We start from the raw sequence: 20716 nt of genomic DNA on the forward strand, positions 1-20716 counted from the left end.
AAAGACCATATTATGGCTTTTAAAGATTTATCACCTGAGGTTTCTGAGACTGACAAAAGGGAGGTTATGCCATCTAGCTCTCCCCACGTGTCAGAACCTATAACTCCCGCTCAAGGGACGCCAAGTACATCTAGCGCGTCCAATGCGTTTACTTTACAAGACATGGCGGCAGTTATGAATCATACCCTCACAGAGGTATTGTCCAAACTACCAGGGTTACAAGGAAAGCGGGACAGCTCTGGGGCTAGAACAAATACAGAGCTCTCTGACGCTTTAGTAGCTATGTCTGATATACCCTCACAATGTGCAGAAGTTGAAGCAGGAGAGCTTCTATCTGTGGGTGGCTTCTCTGATTCAGGGAAGGCGTTACTTTAGTCTGACTCTGAAATGACAGCATTTAAATTTAAGCTTGAACACATCCGCGTGTTGCTCAGGGAGGTTTTAGCGACTCTGGATGACTGTGACACCATTGTAGTCCCAGAGAAATTGTGTAAAATGGACAAATACTTTGCAGTGCCTGTTTACACTGATGTTTTTCCAATCCCTAAGAGGTTTTTAGAAATTATTACTAAGGAATGGGATAGACCAGGTGTGCCGTTCTCTCCCCCTCCTGCATTAAAGAAAATGTTTCCTATAGATGCCGCTACACGGGACTTGTGGCAGACGGTCCCTAAGGTGGAGGGAGCAGTCTCTACCCTAGCTAAGCGTACAACTATTCCTGTCGAGGACAGTTGTGCTTTCCTAGATCCTATGGATAAGAAATTAGAGGGTTTCCTTAAAAAAATCTTTATACAACAAGGTTTTATTCTCCAGCCTCTTGCATGCATTGCCCAAGTCACTGCTGCAGCGGCTTTCTGGTTCGAGTCTCTGGAGGAGGCTTTACAGGTAGAGACCCCGTTGGATGATATCCTTGACAGGCTTAAAGCTCTTAAGTTAGCCAATTCATTTATTTCTGACGCCGTTTTTCATTTAACCAAGCTAACGGCTAAAAATTCAGGTTTTGCCATTCAGGCACGTAGGGCGCTATGGCTTAAATCCTGGTCAGCTGATGTCACTTCAAAGTCTAAACTTCTCAAGATCCCCTTTAAAGGGCAGACCTTATTTGGGCCTGGACTGAAGGAGATCATTTCTGATATTACTGGAGGAAAAGGCCACGCCCTTCCCCAGGATAGGTACAACAAGTTAAGGACCAAACAGACTAATTTTCGTTCCTTTCGAGTGGCACAGCTTCATCTTCCTCTTCTACAAAACAAGAGGGGAATTTTTCCCAGTCCAAGCCAGTCTGGAGACCTAACCAGGCTTGGAACAAGGGGAAACAGGACAAAAAGCCTGCTGCTGCCTCTAAACCAGCATGAAGGAGTAGCCTCCGATCCGGGACCGGATCTAGTTGGGGGCAGACTTTCTCTCTTCGCCCAGGCTTGGGCAAGAGACGTGCAGGATCCCTGGGCTCTGGAGATTGTTTCCCATGGATATTTTCTGGATTTCAAAGCTTCATCTCCAAAGGGGAGATTTCATCTCTCACAATTATCTGCAAACCAGATAAAGAGAGAGGCATTCTTACATTGCGTTCAAGACCTACTAGTTATGGGAGTGATCCACCCAGTTCCAAAGGAGGAACAGGGGCATGGCTTCTATTCAAATCTGTTTATAGTTCCCAAGAAAGAGGGAACTTTCAGACCAATCTTGGATCTCAAGATCCTAAACAAATTTCTCAGGGTCCCATCCTTCAAGATGGAGACTATTCGAACCATCCTACCTATGATCCAGGAGGGTCAATATATGACTACCGTGGATTTAAAGGATGCTTATCTACATATTCCGATACACAGGGATCATCATCGGTTTCTCCGGTTCGCCTTTCTAGACAGGCATTACCAGTTTGTGGCTCTTCCCTTCAGGTTAGCCACGGCACCAAGAATCTTTACGAAGGTTCTAGGGTCCCTTCTGGCGGTTCTAAGACCGCGGGGTATAGCAGTAGCCCCTTACCTAGACGACATCCTGATACAGGCGTCAACTTTTCATATCGCCAGGTCCCATACGGACATTGTTCTGGCATTCCTAAGGTCTCACGGGTGGAAGGTGAACGAAGGAAAGAGTTCTCTCTCACCTCTCACAAGAGTTTCCTTCCTAGGAACTCTGATAGATTCAGTAGAAATGAAGATTTATCTGACAGAGGTCAGGTTGTCAAAACTTCTAACTTCCTGCCGTGCTCTTTATTCTATTTCTCGTCCGTCAGTGGCTCAGTGTATGGAGGTAATCTGATTAATGGTAGCGGCAATGGACATAGTTCCGTTTGCCCGCCTACATCTCAGACCACTGCAACTTTGCATGCTCAATCAGTGGAATGAGGATTACACAGTTTTGTCCCCTCTACTAAATCTGGATCAAGAGACCAGGGATTCTCTTCTCTGATGGCTATCTCGGGTCCATGTGTCCAAGGGAATGAGTTTCCGCAGGCCAGAATGGACTATTGTAACGACAGATACCAGCCTTCTTGGCTGGGGTGCAGTCTGGAACTCCCTGAAGGCTCAGGGTTCGTGGACTCAGGAGGAGGCCCTCCTTCCGATAAACATTCTGGAACTAAGAGCGATATTCAATGCTCTTCAGGCTTGGCCTCAGCTAGCTGCGGTCAGGTTCATCAGATTTCAGTCGGACAACATCACGACTGTAGCCTATATCAACCATCAGGGGGGAACAAGGAGCCCCCTGGCAATGTTGGAGGTTTCAAAGATAATTCTATGGGCAGAGGTTCACTCTTGCCATCTCTCAGCTATCCATATCCCAGGAGTAGAGAACTGGGAGGCGGATTTTCTAAGTCGGCAGACTTTTCATCCGGGGGAGTGGGAGCTCCATCCGGAGGTATTTGCCCAGTTGATCCAACTTTGGGGCAAACCAGAACTGGATCTCATGGCGTCTCGTCAGAACGCCAAGCTTCCTTGTTACGGGTCCAGGTCCAGGGATCCCAAGGCAGCGCTGATAGATGCTCTAGCAGTGCCCTGGTCCTTTAGCCTGGCTTATGTGTTTCCACTGTTTCCTCTGCTCCCTCGTCTGATTGCCAAGATCAAGCAGGAGAGAGCTTCGGTGATCTTGATAGCCCCTGCGTGGCCACGCAGGACTTGGTATGCAGATCTGGTGGACATGTCATCCTTTCCACCATGGACTCTGCCGCTAAGGCAGGACCTTCTACTTCAAGGTTCCTTCAAACATCCAAATCAATCTCCAAGCAGTCAGTCGTAGAGAAATTAGAACGCTTGATTCTATCAAAGCGTGGTTTTTCCGAATCAGTCATTGATACCTTAATTCAGGCTCGAAAGCTTGTCACCAGGAAAATCAATCATAAGATATGGTGTAAATATCTTCATTGGTGTGAATCCAAGGGTTACTCATGGAGTAAGGTCAGGATTCCTAGGATATTATCTTTTCTCCAAGAAGGATTGGAGAAGGGATTGTCAGCTAGTTCCTTAAAGGGACAGATTTCTGCTCTGTCCTTTTGCACAAACGTCTGGCTGAGGTTCCAGACGTTCAGGCGTTTTGTCAGGCTTTAGTTAGAATCAAGCCTGTGTTTAAACCTGTTGCTCCTCCATGGAGTTTAAATTTAGTTCTTAAAGTTCTTCAAGGGGTTCCGTTTGAACCTTTGCATTCCATAGATATTAAGCTTTTATCTTGGAAAGTACAATTTTTAGTAGCTATCTCCTCAGCTCGAAGAGTTTCGGAGTTATCTGCTTTACAGTGTGATTCCCCTTATCTGATTTTCCATGCAGATAAGGTAGTGTTACGTACCAAACCTGGGTTTCTGCCTAAGGTGGTATCTAATTAGAATTTCAATCAGGAGATTCTTGTTCCTTCCCTATGTCTTAATCCTTTTTCAAAGAAGGAACGTCTATTACACAATCTTGATGTGGTTCGTGCTTTAAAGTTTTATTTACAAGCTACGATAGATTTTCGTCAAACATCTGCTTTGTTTGTTGTCTACTCTGGACAGAGGAGAGGCCAAAAGGCTTCAGCAACTTCTCTTTCCTTTTGGCTAAGAAGCATAATTCGCTTAGCTTATGAGACTGCTGGCCAGCAGCCTCCTGAAAGAATTACAGCTCATTCTACTAGAGCAGTAGCTTCCACATGGGCTTTTAAAAATGAGGCCTCTGTTGAACAGATTTGTAAGGTGGCGACTTGGTCTTCGCTTCATACCTTTTCTAAATTCTATAAATTTGATACTTTTGCTTCTTCGGAGGCTATTTTTGGGAGAAAGGTCTTACAGGCAGTGGTGCCTTCCGTTTAAGTTTCCTGCCTTGTCCCTCCCTTCATCCGTGTCCTAAAGCTTTGGTATTGGTATCCCACAAGTAATGGATGAACCCGTGGACTGGATACACCTTTACAAGAGAAAACAAAATTTATGCTTACCTGATAAATTTATTCTCTTGTGATGTATCCAGTCCACGGCCCGCCCTGTCATTTTAAGGCAGATGTTTTTTATTTTTAAACTACGGTCACCACTGCACCCTATAGTTTGTCCTTTTTTTTCTTGTTTGTCTTCGGTCGAATGACTGGGGGTGACAGTTAGGGGAGGAGCTATATAGACAGCTCTGCTGTGGGTGTCCTCTTGCAGCTTCCTGTTGGGAAGGAGAATATCCCACAAGTAATGGATTAACTCGTGGACTGGATACACCACAAGAGAAATAAATTTATCAGGTAAGCATAAATTTTGTTTTTGTTATCGATTTTTACATCAGCAAAGGCACTAAGGAAGTGATTAAATAAAAATTAACTTTTTATTGGGTTCAATTAAAAAATGTGAAAACGTTAAGTGTGTTAATAATAAAACTGGGGGATATTTGTATTTACACCATAAGTAGTGTAATCCAATTTATGCTGGATTATCACCCATAAGGCTTGTAGGGAAAGCTAATCATCCATTATAATAGACAGAAAAAACTGTATCAATTTACCCAAAGCTTTCCCTATTGGTAAGAATATGCTTAATCTTTTGTGTGTCAAATACCCCTAGTGATGATCCATATCATCATACATAATTGGTGAATGTTAAAAATTAACATGCACAAATGTTAAAAATACTGTGTCTAGGATCACTCAGGGTTAATAGTAATATCTTGGCTATTCAATGTGGCTTACGTAATAAAGAGGGGGGGGGTGTAGTATATCCAATAATGATTTGTGTGGAAAAATCCTAAGCCCTTGTGCAGAAGTTACCGAGGGGGTTCTTGAAAAATATCACAGTATTCCCCAAACGGACACAAACTAATTTGGCTTGGATTAAATAAAGGATGTCATATATCGTGCCCAGCAATGAGGTTAGAATAAATTAACTGACCCCCACAAACAGTCATACACATTAAACTGAATGTCCCTTAAAGTTTTTAAAGCATTATTTATTGGAACGTCTTCCAATAATAAAGAGATGTCCTGAGGCACAGTGTGAAGTTAAAAAACTAGTGTTGCTTCTCGTTACACAGAAAGGGGAATATCCCCTAAGTATAGCTAATTGTCATATAGATTTACTTAGAACCCGGTATTGGGTAGTGGAAAATATTTGTGCACACGTCAAATGGAAATTATAAGTATCATGCTTATGCTGTGATTATCGTAGCGGTATAATTACAAATAGTATCGTAAATAAAACTCCCACTAAACCCACCAAGTTTTAAGCTAAAGTGCCGATATTCGGCTGTTGATTCCTATTATAAAGAAAGGGTGTTATCCCCTAAGTACAAAAAGAAATTTAAAAAATTAGCAGCGCTAAATAGCTTGGAAATAATGTGCTAGTATTACGGTTTATATACCAAACAATATTTTTTATTATTTAATTAAAATTCTATAATAACAACTTATTCATCAAATGCAGTCTAGACAATAGCTCTCTTTAAAATTTTGGGACGTCTCCCTATAAGAGTTAATAGAAGACAATTTTCTATATAAAAAAAAAATAAAAACAAATTTCCACAAACAAATTTTTTATGCTTTAAATACACATATTGGGATCCGTTTTACCAAACTTGTATTTTTGGTCAAACTTGGATCTTGACAAATTCTAAAACCATACTTAACAACTTTTAGAAATTCTCTGTAACGTGTTTTGATAGTTGGAAAACTTACTATATTGAAATATCAATACGATGGGTGTCAAAAAACCTCTAGAAGTGTCCTTTTTAGTCGATGCAATAATACAAAGTATCAATTCTCCTAAATTAGGATATAGTTTCACTTGTGTAGATACTTTATATACAAAATAAAGCTTGATATAAAAAATTGGAATAGTCTTTTCCCTACTTAAAAATTCAGCTGACTGCTGTTATCCTCGGCAATCCTTGTGCCTCAAAACCGGATATATAGGGAAGCAAATGTCTGTTTATAAAACTATTTACAGCAGCTTTTGTTGTTGTTTAAATTGTATCCTTAATAGGAATGAAAAAATAAAGGTACCTTATCGTATCCCGGTTGCAACCGCTGCTTTATTGTTATCCTCCCTGTGAATGATTCACAGGCTGCAGAGTTCCGGTTCCGTGATAAGTCACCTGACTCCCCTCTGGGGTCCGTATCGGCAGTGTGGCTGTTTCTCTCACTTTTGTCTAGCCTCAGTGGTCAGTTCTACCTGGATCTCCTCGATATATATGGAGATAGGAAATTTTGGTTTGCAGAATCCTAGAGCTGGATATGGCAGTCCACTCCGTTAACTCCTTGGACAAACAAGCTTTCAATTGCTGAGTCACAAAGCTTGGTGACAGTCTCTCTGTAGGATTTAATGAGTTTCGTTCAGCAAAGTGTGGCAGGTCCCATTCAACGCGTTTCACCTTTCAGGGCTTTATCAAGAATTCATTTCTTTCATATTTCATATATATCCCCTAAGTACCACTTGATACAATCACATATAGTTTAGCTAAGAACCTGGTATTGGAGAGTGTTTGTGCACACATCAAAATGGAGCTTACGATATTCTCAGGGAGAGTAATGTGGATACTCCACAGAACTGCTCCCTTAGCTAACGATACTGGCTATAGATGCTTTAAAACTATTATCGTAATTCTATAGTTGGCTTGTCATATAGATAATTTACCCATTAGATCACTCACCAAGTTTAAGCAAAAGTGCCGATAATCGGCCAACAAAGTTAAATAATTCTACTGCTTTGACAAAGCAGTAGGCGAAACGCGCGTCAGGCGTTCGCTTTGCTTCTCCTTACGTTTATTGTGAATAAAAAACATAATTTATGTAAGAACTTTCCTGATAAATTAATTTCTTTCATATTGGCAAGAGTCCATGAGCTAGTGACGTATGGGATATACATTCCTACCAGGAGGGGCAAAGTTTCCCAAACCTCAAAATGCCTTTAAATACACCCCTCACCACACCCACAATTCAGTTTAACGAATAGCCAAGAAGTGGGGTGATAAGAAAGGAGCGAAAGCATCAAACAAGGAATTGGAATAATTGTGCTTTATACAAAAAAATCATAACCACCACAAAAAGGGTGGGCCTCATGGACTCTTGCCAATATGAAAGAAATGAATTTATCAGGTAAGTTCTTACATAAATTATGTTTTTTTTCATGTAATTGGCAAGAGTCCATGAGCTAGTGACGTATGGGATAGCAGATACCCAAGATGTGGAACTTCCACGCAAGAGTCACTAGAGAGGGAGGGATAAAATAAAGACAGCCAATTCTGCTGAAAAAATCCACAACCCAAATCAAAAAGTTTTAATCTTATAATGAAAAAAACTGAAATTATAAGCAGAATAATCAAACTGAAACCGCTGCCTGAAGTACTTTTCTACCAAAAACTGCTTCAGAAGAAGAAAAAATATCAAAATGGTAGAATTTAGTAAAAGTATGCAAAGAAGACCAAGTTGCTGCTGTTCAAATCTCATCAACAGACGCATCATTCCTAAAAGCCCAGGAAGTAGAAACTGACCTAGTAGAATGAGCCGTAATCCTTTGATTCGGGGATTTACCCGACTCCACATAAGCATGATGAATCAAAGACTTTAACCAAGACACCAAAGAAATGGCAGAAGCCTTCTGACCTGTCCTAGAACCAGAAAAGATAACAGACTAGAAGTCTTTCTGAAATCTTTTGTAGCTTCAACATAATATTTGAAAGCTCTAACTACATCCAAAGAATGTTTAGATCTCTCCAGAGAATTCTTAGGATTAGGACACAATGAAGGGATAACAATTTCTCTACTAATGTTGTTAGAATTCACAACTTTAGGTAAAAAATTAAATGAAGTCCGCAACACCGCCTTGTCCTGATGAAAAATCAGAAAAGGAGATACTCTTCTAGCAGAAGAGATGGCCAAAAGGAACAAAACTTTCCAAGAAAGTAATTTAATATCCAGAGAATGCATAGGTTCAAACGGAGGAGCCTGTAAAGTCCTCAGAACCAAATTAAGACTCCAAGGAGGAGAGATTGACTTAATGACAGGCTTGATACGAACCAAAGCCTGTACAAAACAATGAATATCAGGATGATTAGCAATCTTTCTGTGAAAAAGAACAGAAAGAGCAGAGATTTGTCCTTTCAAGGAACTTGCAGACAAACCTTTTTCCAAACCATCCTGAAGAAACTGTAAAATTCTAGGAATTCTAAAAGAATGCCAAGAGAATTTATGAGAAGAACACCAAGAAATGTAAGACTTCCAAACTCGGTAATAAATTTTTCTAGACACAGATTTACGAGCCTGTAACTTAGTATTAATCACTGAATCAGAGAAACCTCTATGACTAAGTATTAAGCGTTCAATCTCCATACCTTCAAATTTAATGATTTGAGATCCTGATGGAAAAATGGGCCTTGAGATAGAAGGTCTGGCCTTAACGGAAGTGTCCAAGGTTGGCAACTGGCCATCCGAAAGAGATCCGCATACCAAAACCTGTGTGGCCATGCTGGAGCCACCAGCAGTACAAACAAACGCTCTATTAGGATTTTGGAAATCACTTTTGGAAGAAGAACTAGAGGCGGAAAGATATAAGCAGGTTGATAATTCCAAGGAAGTGACAACGCGTCCACCGCTTCCGCCTGAGGATCCCTGGATCTGGACAGATACCTGGGAAGTTTCTTGTTTAGATGAGAAGCCATCGGATCTATTTCTGGAAGTCCCCAGATTTGAACAATCTGAAGAAATACCTCTGGGTGAAGAGACCATTCGCCCGGATGTAACGTCTGGCGACTGAGATAATCCGCTTCCCAATTGTCTATACCTGAGATGTGAACCGCAGAGATTAGACAGGAGCTGGATTCCGCCCATACAAGTATTCGAGATACTTCTTTCATAGCCTGAGGACTGTGAGTCCCACCTTGATGATTGACATACGCCACGGTTGTGACATTGTCTGTCTGAATACAAATAAACGATTCTCTCTTCAGAAGAGGCCAGAACTGAAGAGCTCTGAAAATCGCACGAAGTTCCAAAATGTTGATTGGTAATCTCGCCTCCTGAGATTCCTAAACCCCCTGCGCTGTCAGAGATCCCCATACAGCTCCCCAACCTGAAAGACTCGCATCTGTTGAGATCACAGTCCAGGTTGGACGAACAAAAGAGGCCCCTTGAATTAAACGATGGTGATCCAACCACCAAGTCAGAGAAGATCAAACATTGGGATTTAAGGATATTAATTGTGATATCTTTGTATAATCCCTGCACCATTGGTTCAGCATACAAAGCTGGAGAGCAAAAGGGATCGCGTCCGATGCAGCAGTCATGAGACCTAGAATTTCCATGCACAAAGCTACCGAAGGGAATGATTGAGACTGAAGGTTTCGACAAGCTGAAACCAATTTCAGACGTCTTTTTTCTGTTAGAGACAAAGTCATGGACACTGAATCTATTTGGAAACCCAAAAAGGTTTCCCTTGTCTGAGGAATCAAGGAACTCTTTGGTAAATTGATCCTCCAACCATGTCTTTGAAGAAACAACACAAGTTGATTCGTATGAGATTCTGCAGAATGTAAAGACTGTGCAAGTACCAAGATATCATCCAAATAAGGAAATACTGCAATACCCTGTTCTCTGATTACAGAGAGAAGGGCACCGAGAACCTTTGAAAAGATCCTTGGAGCTGTTTCTAGGCCAAAAGGAAGAGCAACAAACTGGTAATGCTTGTCTAGAAAAGAGAATCTCAGGAACTGATAGTGGTCTGGATGAACTGGAATATGAAGATATGCATCCTGTAAGTCTATTGTAGACTAATAATGCCCTTGCTGAACAAAAGGCAGAATAGTCCTTATAGTCACCATTTTGAATGTTGGTATCCTTACATAACGATTCAATATTTTTATATCCAGAACTGGTCTGAAAGAATTCTCCTTCTTTGGTACAATGAACAGATTTGAGTAAAACCCCAGACTCCGTTCCAGATCTGGAACTGGCACAATTACCCCAGCCGACTCCAGGTATGAAACACATTTCAGAAACGCCTGAGCCTTTACTGGGTTTACTGGAATGCGTGAGAGGAAAAATCTTCTCACAGGCGGTCTTACCTTAAAACCTATTCTGTACCCTTGAGAAACAATGTTCTGAATCCAAAGGCTTTGATTTGTATTGGTCCAAACATCTTTGAAAAATCGTAACTTGCCCCCTACCAGCTTTGCTGGAATGAGGGCCGCACCTTCATGCGGATTTGGGAGCTGGTTTTGACTTTCTAAAAGACTTGGATTTATTCCAGACTGGAGAAGGTTTCCAAACGGAAACTGTTCCTTTAGGGGAAGGGTCAGGCTTCTGTTCCTTATTCTAATGAAAGGAACGAAAACGATTAGCAGCCCTATATTTACCTTTAGATTTTTTGTCCTGAGGCAAAAAGGCTCCCATACCCCCAGTAACAGTTGAAATTATTGAATCCAACTGAGAACCAAATAATGTATTACCTTGGAAAGAAAGAGAAAGCAACGTTGACTTAGAAGTCATATCTGCATTCCAAGACTTAAGCCATAAAGCTCTTCTAGCTAAAATAGCTAAAGACATATACCTGACATCAATCCTAATTATATCAAAAATGGCATCACAAACAAAGTTATTAGCATGTTGATGAAGTTTAACAATGCTATAAGCATTATGGTCTGACACTTGTTGCGCTAAAGCCTCCAACCAGAAGGTGGAAGCTGCAGCAACATCAGCCAAAGAAATAGCAGGTCTGAGAAGATTACCTGAACATAAATAAGCCTTCCTTAGAAAGGATTCAAGCTTCCTATCTAAAGGATCCTTAAAAGAAGTACTATCTGCCGTAGGAATAGTAGTACGTTTAGCAAGAGTAGAGATAGCCCCATCAACTTTGGGGATTTTTTCCCAAAACTCTAATCTATCAGACGGCAAAGGGTACAATTTCTTAAACCTTGGAGAAGGAGTAAATGAAGTACCCAGACTATTCCATTCCCTAGAAATTACTTCTGAAATAGCATCAGGAACTGGAAAAACTTCTGGAATAACTACATGAGGTTTAAAAACTGAATTTAAACGCTTATTAGTTTTAATATCAAGAGGAGTAGACTCCTCCATATCTAATGCAATCAACACTTCTTTAAGTAAAGAACGAATAAACTCCATCTTAAACAAATATGAAGATTTATCAGTGTCAATATCTGAGGCAGAATCTTCTGAACCAGAAAGATCCTCATCAGAGATAGATAAGTCAGAATGATGGCGGTCATTTAAAAATTCATCTGAAATATGAGAAGTTTTAAAAGACCTTTCTTATGTTTACTAGAAGGAGGAATAACAGACAGAGCCTTCCGAATAGAATTAGAAACAAATTCTCTTACATTAACAGGAACATCCTGAACATTAGATGTTGAAGGAACAACAGGTAATGGATTATTACTAATGGAAATATTACCCGCGTTAGATAGTTTATCATGATAACTAACACAAACTACAGCCGGAGGAACAGTTACAAAAAGTTTACAACAAATGCACTTAGCTTTGGTAGAACCGACATCAGGCGGCATCTTTCCAGAAGTAGATTCTGATCCAGGGTCAGGTAGTGACATCTTGCAATATGTAATAGAAAAAACAACATATAAAGCAAAATGATCAAATTCCTTAAACGCCCACATTTTTTGGCGCCAAGAATGACACCTATATTTTTTGGCGCCAAAAACGTCCGCAACACACATACTTAAAAGATGACACAATCATGTGAAAACTTCCGACGTCAACTATGACGCCGGAAATGACGAAATTTTTGCGCCAAAAAAGTCTCGCGCCAAAAATGACGCAATAAACTGAAGCATTTTCTGCACCCGCGAGCCTAACAGCCCGCAATTTAGAAAAAAAGTCAATTGAATACTGATTATCCTGAATCATGGCAAATATAAGTTTAAACACATATATTTAGAACTTTACATATAAAGTGCCCAACCATAGCTTAGAGTGTCATGAATAAAATAAGACTTACTTACCCTAAGACACTCATCTACATATAGTAGATAGCCAAACCATAACTGAAACGAGAATCAGTATAGGTAATGGTATATAAGAGTATATCGTCGATCTGAAAAGGGAGGTAGGAGAAGAAATCTCTACGACCGATAACAGAGAACCTATGAAATAGATCCCCTAGAGGAAGACCATGGTATTCAAATAGGCAATACTCTCTTCACATCCCTCTGACATTCACTGCACTCTGAGAGGAAAACCGGGCTTCAGCCTGCTGTGAAGCGCATATCAACGTAGAGATCTAGCACAAACTTACTTCACCACCTCCATGGGAGGCAAAGTTTGTAAAACTGAATTGTGGGTGTGGTGAGTGGTGTATTTATAGGCATTTTGAGGTTTGGGAAACTTTGCCCCTCCTGGTAGGAATGTATATCCCATACGTCACTAGCTCATGGACTCTTGCCAAGTACATGAAAGAAAATTTGTGTTCAGTATCTCTTTAAGAAAGCAGCTAAACACAGTTTGATTTGTATTCTAAGATTATGTGAAACACTTTTTTATATATATTTATTTTGTAGTCACAGGCATGGCCAATAATTCTTCAAGGAATTGATCTCATCGGAATTGCCCAAACTGGTACTGGTAAAACACTGGCATATTTACTGCCAGGATTCGTACATTTGGATCTGCAGCCAATGTAAGTTATCAGTTTTTTTTTTATTATTTTTTTATTTTATTTGGTTTAATGTTTGGTATTCTGGATTCTATTTCTTTCGTATACTGATGATGGTCCTCAGTCCTTCATAACATACATAATATATATTTCCCTCAACCAGGAGGAGGTCAATAACCCATATCAGAGCCTAAAATCCTTCCCGCCTCCCATCTCTCTCTTAGTTTTATCCTTGGCCAAGTAGGAGTTGGTAGAGAATAAAAGAGTTTCCTGCTACTTTCATATGGATTTAAATGTGGGATCTCAGACCAGTGTGAGACCTACAGTTCCTGTGAATTATCATTCACAAAGAAGACAGAAGAAAACTTAACAGCAGCTGAATGATACAGGGACATATGAATACCCTGTTTCCATCTTAATGGGAGGAGAGTCCACTGCTTCATTCATTACTTGTGGGAATTAAGAACCTGGCCACCAGGAGGAGGCAAAGACACCCCAGCCAAAGGCTTAAATACCTCCCCCACTCCCCTCACCCCCCAGTCATTCTTTGCCTTTCATCAAAGGAGGTTGGCAGAGAAGTGTTGGAAGATTCGGATTAGTCTCTTATGAAGGGTAGTGCTCTTCGAAATGGGACTGGAGTTTTAAGTAGTCCTGTCAGCCTCTCAGTGAGAGCATCGGTGAATGTTAGAGTCCAGAGATGCAGGGAGAGTCTTTCTGCGAACACATCATGACTCAGTTTAACAGCTCCATTAGCAATCAGTGTTCACCAGTTTCGCTGCCTGCTTTTCTTCTCTCAAGTCCATGTCTGGAGCGATTCTACTACCTTGTCACACTTGAAGGGCTGTTTTCCTGTTCCACGACGTTGATTCAGGTAAGATTGTTTCATTTATATATATATATTTGATAACGCAAGAAGACAGGGTCACAGTGTGGCTCCTTTATCTTAATAAAATCTAGGGTAATACCCTCGGAAGTGGGTTATTGAACAGGTGGGATTTTATTATACATAATAATGTTTGTGTTTCTGCTGCATTTGTGTGAGACGAGGCTCTGTCAGTGTGGAACAGTCAGTTCATTAGCGAGAGATTGAGGCAGGCTTTTTTGGCGCGTCTCTCGAGTGCAGAGGCAGTCCTGCATGGCACTCCATATATTATGAGGAGGTTTCAGCCTAGCAGTCTACTCAACTCTGTTCCACATGCTTTGACAATATTGCTATATCCAAAAAAAATAACATATTTAGTACTAATGAGCCGTCCACCTCTGAGGGTTCTCCGCCCCGTGAGGTGCATTCCCTACAATCATCTCCATTTCCGCAAGCAGTTCCCCAGGACACTACTAATCCTCCTGCAGGAGGGGCCTTTTGGCCTCCAGACTTCAACGCTCAGTTGCAGGCAGGTACCTCGCTCTACTAAGCTGAAGGTACGGCACTGCTATCCGTCTCAAGGGTCTTCGATGTCTCAGATTATCCTCTGAGGAGGATGTCGCTTTTGGGTCGGAATCGGCTACTTCTAGGCCTCCGTCTGCGAAGGTACCAGATTTTAAATTTAAGATGGAGCATTTGCGCTTTCTGCTGAAAGAGGTGCTTGCTACGTTCGAGGTTCCAGAGCCAAAGCTATTGGAAGAACCTTCGATCCCTAAACTGGATAGGGTTTACGAGGACAGGGTAGTGCCCCAGTCAAAATGGCTAACATTATTAAGAATGAATGGGAGAAACTTGGTTCATCTTTTTCCCCCTCTTCTTCTTTTAAAAAGTTTTTCCCCTTGCCGGACACACAGCTCGAACTGTGGGGAACCATCCCTAAGGTGTATGGTGCTATCTCCATGCTCGCGAAGAGAACAACTATTCCGCTAGAGGATAGCTCCTCTTTCAAGGAACCCATGGATAAAAAGGTGGAGTCCATGTTGCGGAAGATGTTGTTTTCCAACCGGCGGCGGTAGTTGCTGCGCTGGCTGGTGCGGCTACCTACTGGTGTGACGCTCTATCAGTAATGGTCGAGGTAGAGACTCCCCTTGTTGAGATTCTAGAAAGAATCAAAGCCTTAAGGGCAGCGCATTCGTTCATTTGTGATGCTAACATGCAGATTATTCGCCTGAATGCTAAGACATCAGGTTTTTCGGTTTTAGCCTGCAGGGCTCTGTAGCCAAAGTTGTGGTCTGACATGACTTCCACGTCTTGCTTGCTTTCCCTCCCATTCAAAGGGAAGGTTTTGTTTGGCCCGGGCCTGGATTCTATCATGTCTACGGTCACGGGTGGCATGTGAGCCTTCTTGCCTCAGGATAAGAAGGCTAAACCTAAGGGGTTTACTTTTCGTCCCTTTCATGCGGGCAGGTCTCAGCGCCAGCAGTCTGCCACAAAGTCTGAGCAATCCAAAGTATATTGGAAGCCAGCTAACTCTTGGAACAAGTCCAAGCAGAACAAGAAGCCCGGCGAGTCAAAATGAAGGGGCTGCCCCCGATCTGTGCTCGGTTCAGGTAAGGGGCAGACTATCTCTTTTTGTGGAAGGCCTGGAGAAGAGACGTTATAGACCCTTGAGTTCTGGAGGTCGTAGCCCAGGGTTAAAGGATAGGTTTCAAGTCCTATACGCCCAGAGGTAGATTCCTCCTGTCAAACATATCTTCAAGTCCAGAAAAAAGAGAGACGCCTTTCTGGGGTGTGTGAGGGAATCTCTCATCTCTCGCGGTAATCATCCCAGTCCCTCCGGAAGAAAGAGGTCTGGGTTATTATTCAAACCTTATTGTGGTCCCGAATGAGTGCATGTTTCGTCAAATTCTGAACCTAAGGGCCCTAAACAAGTTTTTGTCTGTTCCATCGTTCAAGATGGAGACTATAAGGTTGATTTTGCCCCTTGTTCAAGAGGGGCAATTCATGACGACTATAGACCTGAAGGACGCTTACCTTCACATTCCAATCCACAAGGATCACTTCAGGTTTCTAAGATTCGCTTTCCTAGACCAGCACTTCCAGTTTGTGGCTCTTCCGTTTGGTCTGGCGACCGCCCCAAGAGTCTTTACAAAGGTTCTTGGAGCTCTTCTCGCAGTAGCGAGAACCAGAGGGATTGCAGTGGCACCTTATGTGGACGATATCCTGGTCCAGGCACTATCCTTCAGTCTTGCGGAGGATCCCTCGAGAGCTTTTCCTTCGGTCCCACAGATTGGAAACAATAATAGATTCTTCAGCCATAAAGATATTCTTGACAGAGACGTTGCAAGCTTGCATCCAACTGTCCATCTGTGGCTAGGTGTATGGAGGTGATCGGGCTCATGGTATCCAGCATAGATGTCATTCCATTCGCCAGGTCAGCTGTGCATGTTGATACAATGGAACGGCGATCATTCAGATCTGTCCCAACAGATATCTCTGGACAGACCGGGGCAGTTGTCACAGGGGACATCCTTTTTGAGACCATCCTGGGAGATTGTGACCACAGATGCAAGTCTATCAGGATGGGGAGCTGTTTGGGGTGCCAGAAGGGCACAGGGCAGATGGACTCGAGAGGAGTCAAGTCTACCTATAAATATTTTGGAACTTCGAGCGAAGGTTTGGCCCCTTTTGGGGTCGTCCCGATGCATCAGATGTCAGTGAGAGGTCATCCAATCATAGGCAAGTAGTACCAGAGTTCCGTAGCTAAGGGTGATCAGCCCAAGAAAGTAACATACAAGAAAGATGCAGGCACTACTGGGTGTGTACGTTGTAAAAAATACAATCTTTATTCGGCGTCCTTAAAATGTACAAAAAGAGTCCAAACATATGGCAGACACACAGACGAGAGAGACAGACGGCCTGACGCGTTTCGCGCCCCCTAGTGGCGCTTAATCATAGGCTAAAATGTTGGAGAATAGGTATCCCTTATAAACGGATTTGTTAACCGTCCCCTCACTAATAAAACATGTCAAAACACTAAATAGTAGATATATGTTACAAAGGGTCATAGATGGAATAAGAATCAGAATACCAAATAGTTACAAAATAAATTGTAGGTGGAGAGCAAACTCCACAAACACAGGGAATAATGTATTATATTATATTATATCATCAGGTACCATAACAATAAGAAAAAGCAAACAAGCAAAAATAGGTTTTGCAGCCACCAATAGGTTTTCCAGTTTTAATACTTTACTTGATATTAACAAATTTGTATGCAAATTAGCTCTAAAAAGATTCTTTGCATTGACTAATAGAGACCAAGGTATTAATGAGATCATTGATGGTATGGATACTGAGACTGACACTGGTCAAATCTTTAATACTCTGCACTTACCTTTTGTAGATGCTTGTGCAATTGTCACGCTTGGTGCCCTATACCATCCTGAAATTGATCCGGATGCTCCCTTTAATATACCACAGAAACCTAAAAGGGATAAGTCTACATTTTATCCTGTAAACTTTAGCGGCCCTATGATCAATGCCTACCAAAATGCTGTCCAAGAAGATATATTGAAGCTTGAGCAGGAGACCAATGATGGTAGGAATGCTGTCACACTTAATCTGAAACACACTGAACGTGTAGCACTTAAATCCTTACAAGAGAATAAGGATATTGTTATAAGGAATTTGGATAAGGGTGGCAGCATTGTTGTGATGGATAAAGTCTTTTACTTTCAGGAAGCCCACAGACAACTCTCTGATGTCACAGTGTACCGCAAATTACATAGTAATCCGACTTTAGTTTTTAAAAGGGATATGACTAATCTCATCGATGATGGTATTATGCTTGGTGTATTCCCTGCCAAGGATCGTGAATTATTAACCCCAGACCACCCAATTACACCCATATTCCATCATGTCCCCAAGATTCATAAGAATGAGTCCTGTCCACCTGGTAGGCCTATTGTGGTGGACATTGGCTCACTTTTAGAACCTCTTGGGGAATGGATGGATTCAGTCATCCAACCCATTGCAAAAACACCACTGAGCTATCTACAGGATACTTCACATTTGCTAGCCACTTTAGATACTATTAAGTGGAAGGATGACTTCTGTTGGATAACTGCAGATATTACATCCCTTTATACGAGCATACCACTACATTTAGGCATTAAAGCCGTTGATTTCTTCCTAGCAAAGGACTGTAACTTGGATGACCCAGTAAGATTATACATAGGAGATGTTTTGCAGTTCCTATTGTCACACAATTTCTTTCTTTTTGACGAGGAGTTCTATCTGCAAATCCAAGGGACTGCCATGGGGGCAAAATTTGCCCCGGCATTTACTAAAAATTGTTGTTGCGTGGTGGGAGCTAATGTACCTTTTACTCCTCCCTTAACCCATGGCAGGACCCCAGATAGTTCTCTTCATCAGATATATTGACAATTTGCTCCTAGTGATACATAGTTATCATGATCCTCAAATTTTGAATGATTTACTATCCTACTTTAGCTCCAATGAACTTGGTCTTAAGTTTACTGGTGAGCTTAATAGCAAGGAGATCAATTTTTTAGCTCTTACATTAAATATAATTGACAATTAAATTGTTACTATGACCTATAGAAAATCAACAGCAGGTAACACTATGCATGCACGCTAGCTCTCAGCATCCAGGTCACCTAATCAAGGCCATTCCCAGAGTTCAGTTCATCAGACTTTGTAGAAATGCAAAGTCTGATATTATTTATGATTCACAGTCATTGGAACTTAAAGATAGGCTCATCAAGAGAGGATATGATCCTTCGCTGCTAGAAAAATGTAGGAAATCCGAAAAAATTTTAATAGTGTAAACAATTTTAATGAATCTATTGTATTCACTACAGAATACACTCAACAGTATACAAGTGTAGTTAAGATACTTAAAAAAACATCTACACTTACTATCTGGTGATACTGTTCTGAAATCATACATCAGCAAGTGCAGATTTGTCTCCAAGAAACCTAAAACATTAGCCAGATCTCTCTCTCCAAGTGTGGTAAAATCTAAGAATTTCTCTAATGCTTCAGGCTGGCTGTCCAAAAAGGGCAATTTTAAATGTGGCAGCAGGAACTGTAACACTTGTACAAACATCAAAATTGTCAATAGTTTTGTATCCATATATGACAACAATGCATACCCTATTGATTTTTATGCAAACTGCAAAACCACATCCTTGCTTACTTGCAATCTATGTAAAAGCCAATACCTTGGCATGACCTCACGTGAGGTCAGAACTAGGTTCAGCAAACATGTTAGAAATGTGAAAAATCATTTTAAGGATTCAGCTGTAGCTAACCACTTTAATAATTATCATTTTACTCACATAGCTGACATGTCAATACAGATCATAGATAGAGCTATCCTCCCCTTCAGGGGAGGTAACAAACAAAAAATCCTAGACAAAAAAGAACTGTATTGGATATTGAAACTTAAACCCTGAGTCCCAATAGCTATGAACAAGGAATGTGACTTAAGTATTTTATTGATGATTAATTATTCACTATCCTTCAATAATCCTTATATGGTCTATCTCAAAACACTACCTACTTGTCATAAGATATAAGACACTCTGGTTTATACTTATACCTATTTTTGCTTGTTTGCTTTTTCTTCTTGTTATGGTACCTGATGATATAATATAATTATTCCCTGTGTTTGTGAAGTGTGCTCACCACCTACAATTTATTTTGTAACTATTTGGTATTCTGATTCTTATTCCATGTTTTAACATGTTTTATTGGTGAGGGGAGGGTTAACAAATCCCTTTATAAGGGATACCTATTCTCCATCACTTTAGCCTATATTAAGCACCACTAGGGGGCGCGAAACGCGTCAGGCCGTCTGTCCCTCTTGTCTGTGTGTCTGCCATATGTTTGGACTTTTTTTGTACATTTTAAGGAAGTCGAATAAAGGTTTTATTTTTCACTACGTACATACCGAGTAGTGCCTGCATGTTTCTTACATAAATCACTACTAGTTTGTTGCGCTCCCATTTAGACTGGCTACAGCACGCTGAGTGTTTACCAAGAAGGTGCTTGGAGCTCTGCTGGCCGCGGTTTGTCTGCAGCAGGGTATTACAGTAGCTCCTTACCTGGACAACATTCTGGTTCAGGCTCCATCTTTGCCATTGGCTCAGGACCACACAGAGAAGTTACTCTTGTGTCTTTGGGCGAACGGTTGGAAGGTCAATCTCGAAAAGAGCTCCCTCTTCCCAGGTACGAGGATAAACTTTCTGGGAATGATCATAGACTCTGTACTTAATCCCACTTAATAACACACTTATTAAAAACTTAAACACACTTATTAAAACATATCTTTATGGGAATCAATGGAAAAAAGGTTTTACTTATCCTATTAGATAGTCCCGTTGCAGCTTTTCAAAGCAGACAGCTTGTTGATTCTCAAACAATAACTTTGTTTCCTTAATAGAACACGTGTTCTCCACTGATCAATAGTATGCTTAAAATCTCGTTACCCTTAAATTAAAATTGTAACGGATTTTTTGCAATTTTGTATCCAAAATGTTAAAAGGATTCCTTCTAATATAGAAAAAAGGTTACTTCAGATACGGTGCTCTTTACTCTTTATTTGCGTTTCAAACTTTTCACAGTTGTCCGTTTCTTCTCCAAACTGTCGTTTGCTAATGAAACTGTCAAGTGTTTCTTTCCAGGTGCAATATTTCTTACCAAGACGCTCTCGCCCCTGCTATGGCCCTGGTATTTTTCGGATCCTTTAAATTGCCTTCCGATGACACAGC

The 20716-nt window shown here is 41.1% G+C and overlaps 1 protein-coding gene across 1 annotated transcript in view; it reads left to right on the top strand.

Moving 5' to 3' along the window:
- DDX43 (DEAD-box helicase 43) overlaps positions 1–20716 on the top strand; it is a 1089992-nt gene that overhangs the window by 403943 nt on the left and 665333 nt on the right. The window contains exon 8 of the mRNA XM_053712000.1: positions 12960–13078. Within this exon, the coding sequence (XP_053567975.1) occupies positions 12960–13078 (119 nt within the window). The remainder of the gene's footprint in view (positions 1–12959; positions 13079–20716) is intronic.

The sequence above is a fragment of the Bombina bombina genome, chromosome 4 (assembly GCF_027579735.1).
Source record: "Bombina bombina isolate aBomBom1 chromosome 4, aBomBom1.pri, whole genome shotgun sequence".
In the NCBI taxonomy this organism is placed as follows: domain Eukaryota; kingdom Metazoa; phylum Chordata; class Amphibia; order Anura; family Bombinatoridae; genus Bombina; species Bombina bombina.